General features: G+C 38.5%; 1 protein-coding gene across 1 annotated transcript; it reads right to left on the reverse strand.

The window, feature by feature from the left end:
- Nucleotides 1–797: 797 nt before the first annotated feature.
- On the reverse strand, nucleotides 798–20014 carry LOC125228389 (prolyl 4-hydroxylase subunit alpha-1-like). The gene is given in 13 exon segments (XM_048132943.1): nucleotides 798–2955; nucleotides 3855–3956; nucleotides 3959–4019; nucleotides 4293–4352; nucleotides 4764–4988; nucleotides 5469–5622; nucleotides 6954–7078; nucleotides 7801–7940; nucleotides 8887–9068; nucleotides 9534–9690; nucleotides 9987–10132; nucleotides 12689–12902; nucleotides 19807–20014. Coding segments are annotated over 12 exon segments (1662 nt in total). The 5' UTR covers nucleotides 12880–12902; nucleotides 19807–20014; the 3' UTR covers nucleotides 798–2836.
- Nucleotides 20015–20079: the final 65 nt, after the last annotated feature.

Genomic DNA, 20079 nt, shown 5'->3' on the forward strand with positions numbered 1-20079 from the left:
GTAGCAAACACAGTAGTGTGCAATGCTAAAGTTGATACATGCATGTACTTACTTTGTTTGTTCTGAAATATTCTCACTGCCACCGAACCCAACGGACCCAGAGACTCCGCGATTGACAAGCTTTAGGGTAATGTATAAACAACAGGAATGTTATGTACAGTATACGTATAATTCTATATGTAACGTTTTTGTTGTCTTAAATTGCTCTCCGCCTTACAGTGAAAGAAGAAAGAAGATTAATAACGCTGGAATGGGCGCCACATCATTTAAACCTAGATTTATTATGTGAGATATGTCACAGTTTGTAATTAAGTACATAGGTATAAGTCGAAAGCAAATTAATTAGATTTTGGTTTAAATTCATTTATTAGACCAACTAAAGTGTTTTAATCTTTAATTATTCCAAATATTATAGAAAATTATTTTAAAATGTGTAAAGTAAACTACGTAATGTAATTTGTAAATATTGTATTATCTTACAAGAGTTTTGTATGTAAAAATATATATAATAAAAAATAAACTTATTAAACTACAAAAATCCAATTTCATAAAGCGATCTTAACATAAAATACATAATAAAATAAAACGTAATGTGTCCATAATTGAAATCACTGGGTTTTTAATAATGTACTTTCGAAAATGCAAAGTATGTTTACTACATGTAATATTACAAGTTTTCTAAGTTGGTAGGTAGTAGGCACCTACACTGTATTAGGTAATAATATATTTGTACCAACGTTTGTCAAAACTCTAGTAAGGTGCATTAGAGTAATTCTGAAAGTCGTCTAATTACGAAAGTCGCATAAAAATCACCATTAGTTCCATCATATCAAGACTCGGTTTCGCAATCACCAGAGCATTTCTATCATTCGGAGTTACCCTAATGCACCTTAACATATCATGCGTATTGTCCGCTGCAGAGTAGCAGGACGGTCTACTTTGCAGTTGACTCTTCCTCATTGATAAATAAATGCATTGCAAATGATTTCGTATGGCATCATAATCTCATGTACATTTATAACATTGACTTGATTGCTTAAAAACTAACGTAATAAAATGCTATCACGATTCACGACATTGATATTTCTGAATGAAATGTAAAAAAATGTATATATTGTTTTGTACTGAAACTCTGCGGTAGTATTAATATACATATCGCTATTGTTTATAAATGTTTAACATATTGCCCAGTTACAGCCTCTTACATTTCTTTAATATATTTGGAAAATGCTGCTGTCTCGCTTATTAAATAATTTACATATCAGTGGCGGCGCGAACTACATACGTACACTATTTAGTTGGTAAAATACTTAAATTTGTGCGTGTGTACGGGAAAACGTCCCACTTTGTTGATTGCTATAAAGCCGCTTTGTCAGTTTATTCATATAAAGATACAAGTAAATCTCGCCTTAATGGCAACCGACAAAGTGGGACGTTTTACTAAACACACTCACATTTGTAGTTTATAAAAGACCGAAAGCATAACATACGCAATAAAAATATTCACAAATTAGGCAAGACCATGAAAATCGAGTTGTATGGACGCTCTGCCACTGGTATAGTTAATTATACTACCTATAAGTAATTAGATATATTATATTTTATTAGTGTCATGTCATGGTTAAATTAAATTTGGGGCAAGAAAATTATAACCGGCCATAATTCATAATTGCTAGAACTAGTAGCATTAGTGATAATATTAAACTTATTAATGTGTCAAATTTGAGATTCTTAGTTGAGAAATAGTAATAAAATCTATAGTTACGTAAATATATGTTAACCCCTCGTATGCTTAGACATGAAGTATTACATGTGAATTAGAATCTATTGATTTAAATGTCATTTTCAATGATCAAAAATGGCAGGCCGCCTCCAGAGGTTAAATCTTTACTCGTCATTTGTCACTAGAAAGATGTGGAAATATATAAAAATGTGGTGAAATGAGACATAGTGGCAGTCAACTTGCCATCGTCACATTACAGTGTTTGTATTACAGTGAAATACTTTGTTAACGCATCCTATTGGCACTTCGTAGTTTGTTTACTACATGAGTATTAAACACAACAATCACATTTATTGTTACACTACCTGCAATAATGCCACTTATTTGTTTTGTTGACTTCAATCATTATCAGCTGCGTCAAAGCTGCATGAAACTAACCTATCACTAATAATTAGACATGCCCGTTTTATTTTGTTCACTATAATAACCTAACTATTGCTAGGATTTTTAATCAGTTCATTTGTTTTATATCAAAGATTCATTGATTGTATACAATATTAGATAACTACATTATAAAGTATAAAAAATTCTCCCCGATTGTGATAATCATAGAAGAACGAGCAATATGTTTTGTTTAAAACAATTTGTGACAGGTAGTGCGTTTTCACATTATCCGATCCGATATCGGATGTCGGACCGATATCCCATACATTATACGCGCCAACTTGGATTTTTTCCATTGAAATCCTTCCGACACCCGATATTGGTCGGATAATGTGAAAACGGACTTATTCTTACATGTAACATGAATGTATAAATAATTGATCCTTATTTGTAAAAGCATTGGCAGCTAGTGAGAACTATTCGTTAGTTCGTACATCAAATTTAGAGAAGTCCAACTTCGTCATAAAACCCAACTAATTTGACAGCGACCTTGTTTACTTTAAACGTTTAAGTCTGTCCTATTCAATTCGTTGCCAACTCAGCTTAGACTCCAGCCAATGCACAAAGCCGCTTTTACACTTAAGGACACCCAACACATCTAATACAATCAATGGTCCTTTGTTTTATATTAGTCGTTTTGTGTTTGTTGTATCTATCGGTTGGAACGTCCTACCTCGATGACTTGGGCACCGCGCGAGGGATCTTCCTCTGGATGCCTTCTTGCTGGTAGTCGAGGTTGCAGGGCTTGAGCAGTTCTTGCCCGCCTTGGTGGAGCCACTTGTTGCACACTGTGAAATAACAAATATATCAATTTTACAAAACTATACCTAATTAATAAGGTCCGGCCTTTTAGTAGCTACAGCAAGTGTTGCCGAGAAAAAAAACTTGAAAGTTATGTATCTGGCTTACTATACAGCGGGCGGTTAGAACTTATAATTTATGTCAGATTCATCCAGAACAGCGCCACGTTCTCTGCGGGACACGCTGACCCCAGCCTGCTCCGGTATATCTGCTAGCGTCACTCAACCCACTTGTAACCCGCTTAGGCGAGTACGTCACACATCACGTGACATATGACGCGCTCGCCGTCGGGCGATAATCTTTAAGGCTTGAGGGTTCTTTTTCTCCACAGCTTACATCGGGTATGTGTTAGACTCACCCCACTTGGAGCCACGCAGCACGGGGCAGGCGGCGTGGCGAGTGGCCAGAGGGGTGCAGGTTCATCCAGAACAGCGCCACGTTCTCTGCGGGACACACTTCACCAGCTCGCTTCGGTATATCTGCTGGTGTTACTCACCCCACTTGGAACCTGCTCGGGTGAGTACGTCATACGCCACGTGACGCGCTCGCCGTCGAGCGACAATCTTTAAGTCTTGGGGGTTCCTTTTCTCTACAGCTTGCATCAGGTATGTGTTTGACTCACCCCACTTGGAGCCGCGCAGCACTGGGCAAGCGGCGTGGCGAGTGGCCAGAGGGGTGCAGGTTCATCCAGAACAGCGCCACGTTCTCTGCGGGACACACTTCACCAGCTCGCTTCGGTATATCTGCTGGTGTTACTCACCCCACTTGGAACCTGCTCGGGTGAGTACGTCATACGCCACGTGACGCGCTCGCCGTCGAGCGACAATCTTTAAGTCTCGGGGGTTCCTTTTCTCTACAGCTTACATCGGCTATGTGTTTGACTCACCCCACTTGGAGCCGCGCAGCACGGGGCAGGCGGCGTGGCGCGTGGCCATGTCGCCCTCGCCGGAGGGGTGCAGGTTCATCCAGAACAGCGCCGCGTTCTTTGCGGGAACACGCTCAGGCCCAGCTCCGTGAATACTGTCGCGCCGCCTTGTGCCACCTCCGACATCTGTCAACCACACAGGCAAATTAGTTACTCTTTTTTAGCGCGGTATTACGATGAACTATTTTTTCCCCCTTTTATAGGGTTCAATCAGCTTTATTTGACTTTCGCAACAATTTAATTAAAGATCGAGGCATCGCATCATTTAAACCTCAAGTGAACACTCGCTGCGCTACTTATTTACACGAGTGAGGCTACTGGACAAGAGCAAAATAAAAACAAGAGGAATTTTAGAATAGAGGAGAGGCATTAAAAAAAATACGCAGTTTATGTACTTACGTAGAACAGCACTGTAGCAATTCTGTTGCCATCGAAATGGTTGAAGGCGTTTTCATATTTCTGTAAATAAACATTTTGTTTCGCACATTTACTAATTAAAATATTTTTTTCGGTCATTTCATTACTTTATAAACTACTAGCTTTTGCCCGCGGCTTCGCTCGCGTTAGAAAGAGACAAAAAGTAGGCTATGCCACTATCCATCCCTTCAACTATCTCCACTTAAAAATCACGTCAATTCTTCGCTCCGTTTTGCCGTTAAAGACGGACAAACAAACAGACACACACACTTTCCCGTTTATAATATTAGTATGGATACGGGTTTTTGTATTAAAATGTACTTAGGTTTTTCGTGAAATCATAAATAATAATAAAAAAAAATTGTTTGCTCTTAACCGCCTTTTGCCGCTAGGTCCTTCTCTATCGCATGGAAAGTTTATTAATTCGTTGCTGATGCTGCAGCTGGTACATACCCTGGCGAAGTCGTAATGCGGCTCATAGTGTCCGCCGATGCCGTAGTTGACGACCTGCAGCTCCTCGGCCGAGGCGACGGAGAGGCCGGTCATGTGGTGCACGCGGCGCGTCACGCGCGCCACGACGCCCGCCTCGGCGTCGCGCAGCCAGGCCGACTTGCTGATGCGGTAGTGCGCGGGGACCAGCTCGCCCGTCTTCGGGTCGTGGACGACGGCGCGTTTGAACTGCGAACGGGAGGTGTTGTTAGTCGAGTCGACTACTAGTGGTACTTCAATGGCCATTGCTTGCCATCGACGTTGTAACAAAAATAATTCGTCAAGCATTTTGGTGAAATACTGTTAGGACCACTTGCGCCAACGAAAATGGAGGGTTGTCCCACCATTTTATATGGAATTTGACAGATGACAGCCCACTAACCCTGATGAGTTAAGTGGTTGGTGCAAGTGGGCCTTAGCTGATATACTCAATGGCATCACAAATAACGCATGTACTGTATGCGCCGGGTCTCACCGTCGTTGATGACACTGAAAAGCGAGAAAGGAGGAAAACGACGAAACTTCGACAAGTAACCCAATTCAAAAAAACTGTAATACTCTTACGGTTCATGTCGTTAAGCGCGCTCCTAAGGTGCATGTGAAAGATATGGTCGAAATACATGCTATCAGTGCGTTTTCTTTACCTTTATTTGTACACTGGGAACTTACCCTCGGCATGGCCATATCCTGGATGCGCTGGATCTCATCGTCGGTAATGACGTCATGAAACACGAACACATCTGGGCTGATGTACACCTGTTCGACCTTGAACGGCGCGTAGCGCAGGAAAGGATGGTTCTCCGTTAGATAACGGCACTTCAGTCTGAGAACACAATGGTTATTGCTGTCAACGACATTCTACATTTGAAATTCAAATAAGTACAGGTAAAGGTTAGACTAATGTTAAACGTGGGTCATGTCATATCATGATTCAAGAGATCATATTTTTGCCACATTTGGAGTGAATGTTTCGGAATCAACAGATACAAGTATAAATTCGGAGTATATCACACGTAACTGTACAATTGTCTCTTAAAATACACCTGCACAGTGCACTTAAGAACATACATATAATAAAATACAGCTAGTAAATTTTCGGAGCACAGTTAGGTCAACCTTACTTAATTCTCGTTGGGTCAACTTCCTTCATATGTTTTGCAAAAGAGATAGGGTGAATAGGCTACTTGACCCTTTTTTAAAGTCTATTTTATATTATTTATTACTGGCAACCTGTCACTGCAATGTCACAGTTTCGTTTTCTTTCAACCCCTTATTTGCCAAGAGTGGCACTGAAGCTTTAGTAGTTTCATGTGTTCTGCCTACCCCTTTTTGGGATACGGGCGTGATCACAGATGTCATATAAACCATAGATCAAGCAAACGTATCTACTTAGCGTGTCAAATGAACTCAGTGAAATCCACTGAGTTGTCCATCTTTAATCGCAGCTTGCAGCTTTCGGGCGTCAATTTTTGTAAGTTGAAGTCAACAAAAACATTAAAAATGCCTCGTTACATGATATTTAATTGCAACAACATAAAACTTATCAACACTCAAGGGCCTGAGACATATTTAAAATCACAGGCAAGTAACAACTTCAGTACAAAATCTGACACGCTCGGCCGCCATACAAATAAATGAACTCGTTTCTTCTATCTAAATCTAATTCTGTGGGCGTGATAGTATGTATGTATGTTATTACTGTCCAATTAACCGAAAAAAATACTACCATATTTTATTACGACTTGAAAACCACAAAAAAACATTTATAAAGTTTACTTTAACTTAATAAGGCAAAAACATCATTAGCCATGTTAATCTTTAGATTGTCTGCGCCTGACGTAAATCGAATTGAGCACAAAATTTTCTGACATTTAAGTTATGAGGCATAAAGTTCATCATGTCAGGGATTGACTCGGCATGAACTTAAGTTAGGTTCTATGACGTTAAAATAAATATTACACAAATTTTTAATCGAAAATACCATTTTTTTACCCACTTTCACTTTTAATACTCAAAATCTATAAAAATTGGTTTCTTATGTCAAATACTACACGAAACAATCATTTTTTGTGCCAAATTCGATAAGAGTCTAGTAGCCTATTTATATGAGACGAAATCAGGTCTGAGAAAATAGTCTGAAAACGGTGTTAATACCTTTTAGCAATTTCACTAGAGATTTCCATCTCGCCACGGCACAGCGCCTCGTACTTTTTCCTCTCGATGGCGTAGTCCCTCATTTCGTCGGACACCTCGGGCTTTGCCGGCTCTTCCCCGGTTTCCTGTCGCAACGGATATAAGATATGATAACGGATGGTACGGAGGGATATTTTTAACAGTACATGACTTTATAGCATAATAATCGGGCATGTAATTATGAATCATATTCAAAAGAAATAGAAGAAAAAAACCGGCTCACACCATGATCGGCCAACTACCACGGGCACCACCAAGGCTCCGGTAGACTCGTGCCTATCCGTTAGTAACCCCTGACGCAAAACGACGGGCTGTTATATGTTTGACGTGTCTGTTTGTGTGTGTGTCTGTCTGTGGCATCGTAGCTCTCGAACGGATGAACCGATTTAGACTTAGTTTTTTTTGTTTGAAAGCTGAATTAGCCATGTTTCATGAAAATCGGTCGACTATATCGGGGGCTTGGTCAAAATTTAAAATTTGTGGTTAGGTTATTAGTGTTATTACCGAACAATGTTATCCTGCAGTGGGGGGATGGTATGGTCACATGGACAATTGTAGTAAAAGATGCTCAAGGTTACAAAAAAAACACTAGCAACTTTTATTTTTCTTGTTGTTGTGTTAGTGTATATGTTATGATCTTGCTACCCCTCGCTGCAGTCTACGTGTGGCCTTGAATGTATTGAAATGTGGAACATTGCACCGCGCCCGCGGTTGTTCAGGGTCCAAGACTAGCAGCTTTTATATGTTACTTGTTGTTTTTGTTGTTGTGTCGTTAGGTAGGTATATTTGTTATGTTTTAGCTACTAACCCCTCGCTGCCTTCTACGAGTGGCCTTCTCCTGCTCGGCGATGGATTTCTTGAAGTGCGGAACGTTGCCCCGCGCCCGCGGATGCTCAGGTTCTAAGGCGAGCAGCTTCTCCGTCCATTCTAGGGCACTCTTCACGTCTCCTGTAATGTGAAAAATTATGTAAGCCACTGTTCGTAAAGCCTAACCGCTCTGTAAAAACCGGCCAAGTGCGAGTCGGGCTCGCGCACAAAGGGTTCCGTAGCAGCAAATATAATAAACTTATTATGTCAATTTATACACCTGCCAAAATTACAGTTAAATCAACCTATCTCAAAAACTATAAGAGATACTTTGATCAAACCAAAAATCGTTGAAAGAGTTAATTAGCATGCATCACCTCTATTTTTTTTAGAATTTTATACCCCGTAGTTATAAAAATAGAGGGGGGGGGACATACTTTTTACGACTTTGAGAGCTGATATCTCAAAAACCGTTCACTTTAAGAAAAATGTTTTTTAGAAAACTTTATATCATTTTAAAAGACCTTTCCATTGATACCCCACACGGGTATGTACATCGAAAAAAAAATTTTCATCCCTCAGTTACATGTATGGGGGGCCCCACCCCCAATTCTTTTTTTTACTATTTAGTGTCATAATTTTGTAGCGGTTCATACAACACATATTCCCATCAAATTTCATCACTGTAGTACTTATAGTTTCCGAGTAAATCGGCTGTGACAGACGGACAGACGGACAGACGGACAGACGGACAGACGGACATGACGAAACTATAAGGGTTCCGTTTTTGCCATTTTGGCTACGGAACCCTAAAAGTACCTTAAGTTAACCTTGAAAATCTAAAGAATTGTACAATACTCTACTCCACTCGCGTCAATAGGTAGGATATTAGTTGCCATGTTATAAATTGGGCTTTAAATTAATTATTTATTTACAGGTGACTAGCGCAGGTAACGCGAGAAGCGGATTTACAAGGAAACTTTAGCTCCGTGAAGGAATGCGAGACGGTCTATTGTAGTTTGTTGAACGCCTCCATGGACCAGGAGAGTTCATGTAGTATAATGTTGTACATGAGTAACAGACTCACCCTTCAGGTAATGGGAGAAGCTGATGTACTCGAGCAGTTCGATCTCCGTGAAAGAATGCCAGACAGTCTCCTCCTTCAGTTTGCTGAGCGCCTCCATGGCCCAGGCTAGAGCGTTCTCGTAGTCTTTCATATTGTACAGCGCTCGCATGAGCTCGTAGCAATCCGCCGCCGACATGGAGGAACTGAGAAAAGTGGCGAGATTTAACTGATAATTAAAGTCACGGATATTGTAATGAAAATATTGATTTAACTAGTAGCTCAACATTGAATAGTATTCCTTAAAACTAAAAACCTTTAAAAAGTACAACCCCGAAAGTCGACGAGAGCAGACCGGAATTTGACAACTCTTGGTGGTCAGGTGAGTCAGTTCAGAGGTCTGTAATCTCGTCTGGCCTACGCTGGGCTGGTCAGTCTTTCGGTGTGGTGTGGAGTATTCTTTCCAACATTTAACTTCCATGGGTCCAACAACATTTAGGTATACCTGTAAGTGACTCCGTTAAGCACGCCCTGAGACAGCTCGTGCACGCTCAAGTGGTAGGTGGTCTGTAATCTCGTGAGGGAGTGCGCCGCGCCCGCCAAGTCCTCTAGTATGGGGTACTTGACGTCCATCGTACCAATTAGGTATTGTATTCAATAATGGCATGTACCTGTAGGTGACTCCGTTGAGCACGCCCTGAGACAGCTCGTGCACGCTCAAGTGGTAGGTGGTCTGTAATCTCGTGAGGGCCTGCGCCGCGCCCGCCAAATCCTCTAGTGTGGGGTACTTTACGTCTGCGTGGTTCATCGTAACGTTTTTGATGTATTCTGCAATTGATGATGAAAGATTGTCTTTAAACCTAGTCAGCTGAGCTACTCCTTTATACATTCCTTGTCATTCATGTTAGTACAGTTTATTCATTTTCAACAAATAACTACTATAATTTACAGGGCGTCATCTACGAAAGCATCCAACAAGCAATCAACAAGAAAAACGGTCAATAGAATTTTACTTTTCTGTAAAAATGTAAAGTTAATCTTCATTCAAAATGTCAAATGTTAGGATGGATCCTTTCCCCTAAACGTCCTCAAGATATTTAAACGTAAATAATCCGAGTACTAACCTGTGCCAATTTTAATACTATCTTCTATATCATCTAATTCCGTAGTCAGTCTTTTGATTAAGGTAAATGCATTGATGGGATTTCCCAAATAGTTAGGAATGTCATCCATGGCCTTCTCATGTTCGAGCTTGTACAAGTCCAAGTGCCTAAAAAAGGAAAGGTTGGTACTTAAGTTTTTGTTCCATTACACAATCTTAGACTAGTCGTATTATTTCCCGTGCGGTGGTGGTAGTGATGATGATAGAATCAATGTTAGCGCAATGGCTCTAGTACATTTAGTACACTCACATACGCGCAACAGAATGGGAGCGAAGAGCCGTGAAGTGACAATGACAGCAAAGCGATCCGTGTGATCCGTGTGTGATCCGACCGCAACCGAACTAGAACCGACTGACTCGGACCGAGAGCGCGCCGAAAACGGCCGATCAGCTCTCGACTAGTACGAGCGAGCGTTACTGTACGCCATATCCACAATTTGTCTATCACTCTTTCAGTGTACTACTGTACTAAATGTCCTAAAAGAACGAACTAGTACACTTCGGAGATCGTACTAGTTGGGAGCGATCTTTTCAGTGAACGAGCAGGCACAACTTTACCCTCTGGTACATCATTGACAAAAGGATTTAATTGTTCATCTTAAGCAAAGCGCGAATTACCGGAGGCGAGCGGTTCGCGAATAACTACATATCTAGATCACCAGATACGGAGTCTAAGATGCAAGACGAAGACTCTAGATGAGGTTGGCGTCATTCAGTGTAAATGAGCTTTGTCTTACCTTGTCTGTTGTTAAAAATAGCCAACTGTTTCCTATTTATTAAGGTAATACGAGAGCACTAGTTGACAACCATCTGCGCGCAATGACTAAAGACTGTATCGTTAAGTATGAAGACAACTTTGAGTAGCCGTATTTATTTGCTATTATTTTTTTTTCTTATAACAAGACATGGGCTTAATAAGGCACATAATAAGGTACACATTTTGTCCTAGAAACTCGACGTAAAGCATATGGTTTAGACAGTATTGACTTAATCCTCCCGAGTACCAATTACGATTCCGGACAAATGCTACTAGAAAATTCCTTATACTTAACGATACAGTCCTTAAATCATTTAGATTGGCGTTCGAATTATAGAGCGTTGCTCCGAGAGCTTTAAATACAATAACTAACAAACGGTCGGTGACGATGCTCAACAATTGGAATTTATTTGTGCGGTCTGCAGTAGAACTATTCAGGAGTTCAATAAAATTTTCTGTTATAAAGGGTGTTTTTTTTAGAGGTATAGAACTTTAATTTGGCAACACTTTTTTAATTGGCGGTAAACTATAAAGTGATTTGTGTTTAGTTTGGTTTGGCATTTCAAGATTGAATAAATAGGCGCTTGGACAACGCTTCCAGATTGTGAAAATTTATTTTGAAAATCATGGATCTGTTCCAAAGACTTCGTCGATTTTCATAAGCGAATTTTGTTTAGCGATGAAGCTCACTTTTGCTTGAATGGATACATCAAAAAACAAAACTGCCACATTTCGTGTGATGATAATCCTCAAGCCTATGTTGAGACACCGTTACATCCAGAAAAACTGACCGTTTGGTATGCTTTATAGCCTGGTGGGATAATTGGTCCGTACTTCTTTAAAAACGATGCTGGCCAGAACGTTACAGTCAATGGTGACCGCTATAGGGCCATGATTACTGATTTTTTCGTTCAACCATTGAACGATCATGATGTGCAGGAACTGTGGTTTCAACAAGACGGGGCAACATGCCACACAGCTCGTGCCACAGTTAACTTATTGAAGGAAACGTTTGGTGATCGCATAATTTCACGTTTCGGGCGTTTCGGCCCCATGAATTGGCGTCCAAGATCGTGCGATTTAACGCCACTCGACTATATTCTGTAGGGATATGTGAAGTCTCTAGTCTACGACGATAAACCCGAAACCGCGTTGACCACTTGAAGGACAACATTCGCCGCGTTCTTGCCGATATACGGTCACAAATGTTGGAAAAAGTAATCGAAAACTGGACCTCCAGATTAGACTACGTCCGAGCCAGCCCTGGCGGTCATATGCCAGAAGTTATATTCAAATTATAATGCCAGAAAATTGTCTATCGAATAAAGTTAATTTCATGTCAATTGAAAAATATGATCTTTGTTTTATTCCATTTCAAAGTTCTATACCTCTAAAAAAAACACCCTTTACTACATTGCACGAACGAGGGCTGCTACTTAAGTATTCCGAATAAAAAAAAACAATAATTTATTGCTTTTTTCTTTGTTGAATATTTCGGCCAAGACAAATGATGCACTTTTGTATGCATTAAGTCCAATCTCAGAGCACTTTACCAGCACAATTCTGATTGGGGTGTAACAAATATGCATTCTGTAGGTATAATCTGTTGTGTTATGTACCGTACTCAAAAACGGGTATTTATTTAGTAAACTTTTTTTACATCCAAATATTCTTGTCATATCTTACAAATGGTCATGCTAAAAACGTAGCCTAAATAAAAATGGGATCGTGTATGGTGTTAAATATATACATTCAATAAAAAAAATCGGTGCAGTAATGAGGGAGATATCGAATAACAAACATTTAAAACAAAAAAAAAATCATATAGATTACAGACGAATAAAATTGAAAACCTCCTTCCTTGAGATTTGGAAAACGGTTAAAAATGCCTAAAACGTCAAACTTACCGTTTCAATACCGCTATTCTCTCCTCTTCCTTCAGAATATAATGGTCCAAGTCGTCAATGATCCTCTTGTGCGTCTGCAGCAGTGGCTCCATCTCTGCGATGGCGGTGAACAGCTCCGCGTGCGTCCATGACTCCAGGTGCAGGAGGAACAAGCTTAGGCAAGCTATGTGCGAGATCGTAGGAACCATCATTGTCGTGCTGTGAAAGTGTGAACCTGCAAAAATTGGTTATGAATAATTTATGTAGCTTATGGGTTTGAAACCGGTTATTGACTACTATAAATACGAAGATTGAGCTCGAAATTATTCAAATTGCTAATACGAGTAAATGGGTTTACAATTATTATAATTAATTAGTTATCTCACTCCACCTGTCTCATGTTTACTTATTTTTGTTCGAGAGCCCGTTTTTAGATGTTATCACCTACTTGTACGGGTTGTACCCATAATATACATACATTTGTCACATACCTAACTACCTACCACAAAAAATAGAAGCCAAAATTTTGAATAATTTTACAAACGTAGTAGAGTCTTAAGCTGAACTGTTGCGTTTGAAGTTGCCTGGTGAAACTGAGATCAAAACGTAAACAAAAATGCTTGTTCCAAGACGTCTTGAAACACACTTAACATACATATTTGCATATTGCATTTCTGAATTGCTAGCAGTTACAGGTTTCGATAATTAAGTAATAAATAATATTAATATACATACAATATACAGATATAACTAATTAATTCATTATCACGGGTTTAAACAATACACGATTCATTATTATGATTCAAGGAAGCGTGGATTAACTTTAAGATAGGTATATGTTTGTATGAACTTGTTATGAATAAAACAATGAAACATATCTATCTCATATATCTGTAAACGAACAAAGAATTCCATTTGTGGAAAAAACGTGGTCACGTCAAGAATTCAAGGTATCAGATCATAAAGGGGGTTTTCTTGAAAATTCGTATTAAGTCATTCTTCCATAAGTACCTGTAATAAAGTAGCATACCTATTAACCTAATACTGAATTTCATTATGATAAAAACCGGCCAAGTGCGAGTCGGGCTCGCGCACAAAGGGTTCCGTAGCAGCAAAAAAATTACAGTTAAATCAACCTATCTCAAAAACTATAAGAGATACTTTGATCAAACCAAAAATCGTTGAAAGAGTTAATTAGCATGCATCACCTCTATTTTTTTTAGAATTTTATACCCCGTAGTTATAAAAATAGAGGGGGGGGGACATACTTTTTACGACTTTGAGAGCTGATATCTCAAAAACCGTTCACTTTAAGAAAAATGTTTTTTAGAAAACTTTATATCATTTTAAAAGACCTTTCCATTGATACCCCACACGGGTATGTACATCGAAAAAAAAATTTTCATCCCTCAGTTACATGTATGGGGGCCCCACCCCCAATTCTTTTTTTTTTTACTATTTAGTGTCATAATTTTGTAGCGGTTCATACAACACATATTCCCATCAAATTTCATCACTGTAGTACTTATAGTTTCCGAGTAAATCGGCTGTGACAGACGGACAGACGGACAGACGGACAGACGGACAGACGGACATGACGAAACTATAAGGGTTCCGTTTTTGCCATTTTGGCTACGGAACCCTAAAAACCGAATATTAGTTTCAGAGCACCAAAACAAAATCGCTCGCGGTTTAAAACGTGGGATTTTACTTAATCTGACTGGACTTAGGTCATGTACCATGCAACAGGAATAATTCGGAAATAATTCGGATTCGGATTCCATTTAAATAATTCGGAAAGTACCGTTTTTGGGCAAACCGGTCAAATGAAGGAAATGTAAGGTATTTTTGCAATGTGAACGAAGAGGGCGTTGACAGTAGCAGTAGGTATGTCACGGTACATTGTGCATGCCTTTTGTACCGCCGTATATCCGCATCAACTCGCGTGGTGCATCGGTCATTTGCAAGGTTCAACTGGAATCACATATGTATAGGTACCTTTTGTATATAAAATTAATTATTGTCACGATGCCAAGAGAAGGCCTTCTAAAGAGCAATGGGCCCGGCGGGCCCAACTCCAACCTATTCAATACTCAATAGGTAGGTAGCTTTAGGAAGCTCATCGCCTGGCGAACTAATTTCAATAAAAGATGTTCTTTCGGTTATGTTCCTATAAGAATTACGAACGTCGAAAATCTATGTACTTACGTCTATTATAGGTCTTTGTGAAGATAACGAGCTCCGAGCTCCGTAAAGTAGGTACCTACGCCATGGACTGTAAAAAGGGGAAACTTAGAAAATACTTATTTAGTAGGTACGGCCTTCGATATAACTTCTCATTCTTCACAAGACGTCTGCAGCGTCTGCTTAACCCATCGTATGCTCAGGCACGGATCCATACGTAAAATTTTCTAAACCTATATCTTTTTGCATTGTTTCCGGTACGATTTTTTTTTGCTCTACATGGCAAAGCCGTGGTTGGAAGTGTTGGAACCATAGCTGGGCATTAACTCGTTAATCCGTTAATCGTTAATTAATGAAGAACATTTCGATTAACGGATTAACTTTTAAGTTAACTCTAAAAAATGTTAAAAAAGCCCGATGTACGGAAAATCCTAGCTAAAAGCCCGAAATATTACCTAAAGAAGTATTGTTCACGTGGGTTCGCTTTTACTAATGTTGATTCGATGAATTCTAAGTGCTCCATGGCGACTGTTCTAGTGACAAGGCAGCAAATTCGACCCCATTTACGACCACATTCTCTCCCCTAGCTTCTACCGGGCTTCCGCCTGCTGTGATCTTGCAGCTCTCCTGACCCAGCTCTTGGCAGTATCTCAGGCGATCACTGCCTTCCACATGCAGTCTAGAGTTAGAGTTAGAGGCTTTTACTGTACTTCGGGCCTTTACAGTAATATAATACATTATAGTGGATTACTGGTACAACTAAATACCTACAGTAAAATTATTTTTTTGTCACGTGTTAACGGATTATCGATTAACTTTAACTTACGTTAATTGAAATGTATCGCTTTAACGATTAACGAAGTTAACTTTTTTAGTAACGGATTAACGATTATCGAAGTTAAATATTTGATTAACGGTGCCCAGCTATGGTTAGAACCCACGATTTTTTGACGCATCCGCACACGAGGGGTTAATAAACGTAGGAGTTAATAAATTATGTAGAAATTATGAATATACCCATAGATTAAATATAACAAGATCATACCATCCCGTACATTAAAATGCGACCGCCTAAGACCGCGCTTACACTCCACCACACATAGATGGCGTTACAAAAAAAATGTCTTGTAGCTTTCGATTATACTTGTAGATGGCGTTAAGTGTCACTGTTGACATAGATTTACGGCTCGGAATTGACACTTAATGCCAATCTACAAATAATCGATGGCAACAAGGCATTTTTTTTGTGGCGCCATCTATGTGTGGTGGAGTGTAAGCGCGTTCGTAGGCGGTCGCATTTTAATGTATGGGATGGTATGATCTTGTTATATTTAATTTATGATATACCCAACTAAATAGTGAGTGATGACAAGTTGTGCAAATTGAAGTTAATAGTTTGTTTTGAGTAGGTATAATGATCAATTGGGTCAGTTGGCCCATACACAAATATAACTTAAGGTTTACAGAAGAATACGTGCTTCGTTTCAAAACGCTTATGTGATCTTATGTGATAGGTAAACCATCAGATCCACGAAATTGTATTGCGTAAAAATCTATACCTACTCACGTGATTTGGATTTTCATAAATGTGATAAATGAGGCTCTAAATTGCTTAATTAATCAAACATTTCAATTCTCCGCCTCCGCCATGTAGCCACATCAGCCATCAGCTATTGCAAGCAATTGAGAGGTATGTAAGCTCGTAGCTACTAGCTGGCTAACTGGAAGCATGTGAGTGGTTATATTTGCATTAGGTTTGGGGAAACTTTATGCTTTCGAACTTTAAAAGCTCGTGAAATTTTCGAAGGATACTTCTTGCTGCAAGCTAAATTTACGTCTGTCAGTACTGTCCGTAGTTTAACCAAAATTCGCCAATTCAGTAATGAAATCGCATAACATCGTTGTTTATTTCATATGATATAATGTGTGATATACGTGACACGTTAAGCATAGACTCCTATACCTACTCTCGTTATCAATCATTCAATGAAAAGAACGTTGTCGGCGTCCCCACTGGAATGATTAGAGCAGATGTGTTCACTTTCAGACTGTTGCATTGTAGAGTTAGAGTATGTAGCATCATTAGGTACCTACTACAAATTGCTAAACGTGGCATTCATTTTTATCTTAAAAGAGGATTTGCTCACAGACGGATGTGTGGGTGTACTGATGGTTAGATATCTTATAGGCGCAGCAGTTACTTTTGGATGATGTCATGTCATGAATAAAATGTAGACCTAAACGATGTTAGGTAGTAAAATAACATACATAGATAATATCAAAGCTAACAATTTGCTTTATGCGAGGATGTATTATCCATCTTAATTGGCCATGGATTCTTATAAAAATAGACATGGTACATAGATAAATACGGTTTACGGTGATGTTTGATGTATAAAGGCATAACGTGAATTTTTACCTTTCGTTTCGTTAGTTTCCTTATTTTTCGTATAAGCCGGCACAGAATCAGGTCAAAACAATCAGTATTTCACCACTCTTCTAAACTACAAAACTTCTCACAATCAGTAACTATTAAGTTTCTCATTACCGTCCACGACACAGCTTTAAAGCTCCGTTCAAGTTCCAAACACAGATTTAACGTAAATATTTCTGTTTCGCATTAGACCGGCGACGGGTCAACGAACAAACTACTACCGCCCAGAAAGCTCGCGGCGAGCCGATGACCTTATCACAAATGTTTATAAATGTGACACGTTTCAATATTAATAATTACCTACTCTATATAGAAGCGTGGAACACTATAGGCCGGGTTCGTAGGCAAGGCCGCAATGGATTGATCGCTTTGCTGACGCGGCGCGGCGTGAACTGTAATTACGTTTACGATCGGGACTGTTCTGGAATGAGCTTCCTGTGACTGCGATGTGTGCGCGATTGTACGAAAAGTTGAACAAATAAATCAGCTGATAATATGGCCATAGGTTATTGTCGAGCGCGCCAGTATTTTTTTTTTGTAATAAATTTTTTGTAAGTAATTGTGATAAGCTTTCAAGTTTTCGACTTTAATTTGAAATCATGGATGATTTCATTTGAATGAATGATTTGATGAGTTTAGTGTCAGACTTTATTTGACATAGGTCATCCTTACCTTAGGTCTTTGGAGGGAAAGAGGAGTCAACTCAGTTGATGAATCTTACTAAATTTCATGTGGTGGGAAGGGGTTATGGCAAATGTTATGTCACTGTTTTAGTCAAAAAATAGTCTGAAAACTTGAGATAATATGATTACATTATCATGTTCATGCAGACATATTAATCTTATGCCCAAAAACTCCTGAGTACTTAATAATATGTATTAATAAAACATACATTTTTTTATTTGTTCCCTAGTTTAACCAACAGCTTATAAGTAAAAATAAGTGCATGGTTAGAAAACATACATCTTTATGTAGAGCTAATATCAAAATCTGTTTAAGATAAGATAAGATAAGATACATTTATTGATAAAATTTTACATAAAAAAAAAATGGTTTATTCATTAACTTCAGAACTTAACAATGTAGGTACATGATGGTGTCTCTTTTTAAGTATACAAGATACCTGTGTCAAGAGACATATTCAACTAAAACATATCATAAGGCACAACACACATCTACATCTGTATTAATAATATATTAAGAGTATCGACTTGACTTCCACCCACATATGTACCAAGTCTTTGGCAGCTTTACCTTTGTTTGATTTTACAATATGTAATAATTTATTCTGTTTAATGTTTATGTACCCATTACACATCATCTCCCAAGAACATCACAAGCAATCATTTACAGATTTAACTTCTACAAGAAAACATAATTACTTGTATGTAAGTTAAAATACCTACTAGTTTTATTATCTTAGAAAAACAGTATGGAAGTAAATTTCATTAATTATGTTACAATCTATTAATGAATGTCACATTTAAACAAAAGTTTACAGAAGTTGTTGATAAGTTAATGACTTCTACACATCATTTTATGCTTGTGAGAACTCAGCAAAATTTCAACAGTTATTCCTGAATAATCTGATCATACTAAAATTAAATATACTTTTCTGGTTACTATCAGAGTTTTTATAGGTAAGTAAGTAATTGAAAAAAAGTAACATCTTCATGCCTAGTAGAAAACCCTTTTTTGATGGTGATGTTGCCACTATGGGTTTTAGTCTAAATATTATTATTAATAGTGCCTGAAAGAGAAGTCTTGGAGTTTAAGGGATCACATAGATACATTCTACGACTATTCTCTTCCTGCAAATACTCCTTAACAAATAACCACAAAATTAAAATTAAAAAAAAACCCCCGACTGCAACATAGTAGAGTAGACGGATTTTCATGAAACATGGCTAAGAACAGTCCCGACTAACTCAGCTTTCAAACAAAAAAAACTAAATCTAAATTGGTTCATCCGTTCGGGAGCTACGATGCAGACAAACAGACGGATGGACAGACAGACAGACAGACGGACAGACAGACACGTAAAACTTATCACCCCGTCGTTTTTGCGTCGGGGGTTAAAAAAGGGAAAATAGACCTTAACATGTATAAATTATGATTAGAAATTATAGGCCCTTGAAATGTGTGGTCAAAATCTATCACTTGCCTAGCAGAAACCATGCATACTTTGGAACTGAGATATATTTCGATTCTAATTAGGTAAAACAATACTTACTTTATTTCAAGCTGTTTCAACTTTAACGTAATTATATCGCAAAGTTTGTATATTTACTATTTTAATTTGTTGACTAGTAAATTGTTGTGACAGCAAAATTCCAAAAAAAGCACAAATAAGTGATGCATTGAATCTAGCGAACTTAAAATGAGGTACGAGTTTACCTTCTTTTTCTACTTATTTAATAAGCTTCTTAGATAGATCTCGAGTATATAAGTGACCTCCTTCCCTCTATCTTCCGACCAAGATAACCGTATTAATAATAAAATTTTTATTCGCTGAACTTACCTGGATAAAACTAAAATGCCATAACAACCCGCTGTTTCCTCAGTTAACTTTAATTCAGTATTGCTCAGAGAACCGTCAAATAATCAAATTATACTATTAAATTAGGTAACAGTGTCGATACATGTACACTCCGAGTCACGATAATTCACTCACTGATTTTTTTCGCGAAATAATCGTAACCACATCGTAACTATTGTTTCGATATGACTTTGACACTCTTGACAGTTGTAGACGTTGTAGTATGGAGTTTAGAAATTTTAATTTAACATTCCA

Source organism: Leguminivora glycinivorella, chromosome 1, assembly GCF_023078275.1.
Source record: "Leguminivora glycinivorella isolate SPB_JAAS2020 chromosome 1, LegGlyc_1.1, whole genome shotgun sequence".
Lineage (NCBI taxonomy): Eukaryota > Metazoa > Arthropoda > Insecta > Lepidoptera > Tortricidae > Leguminivora > Leguminivora glycinivorella.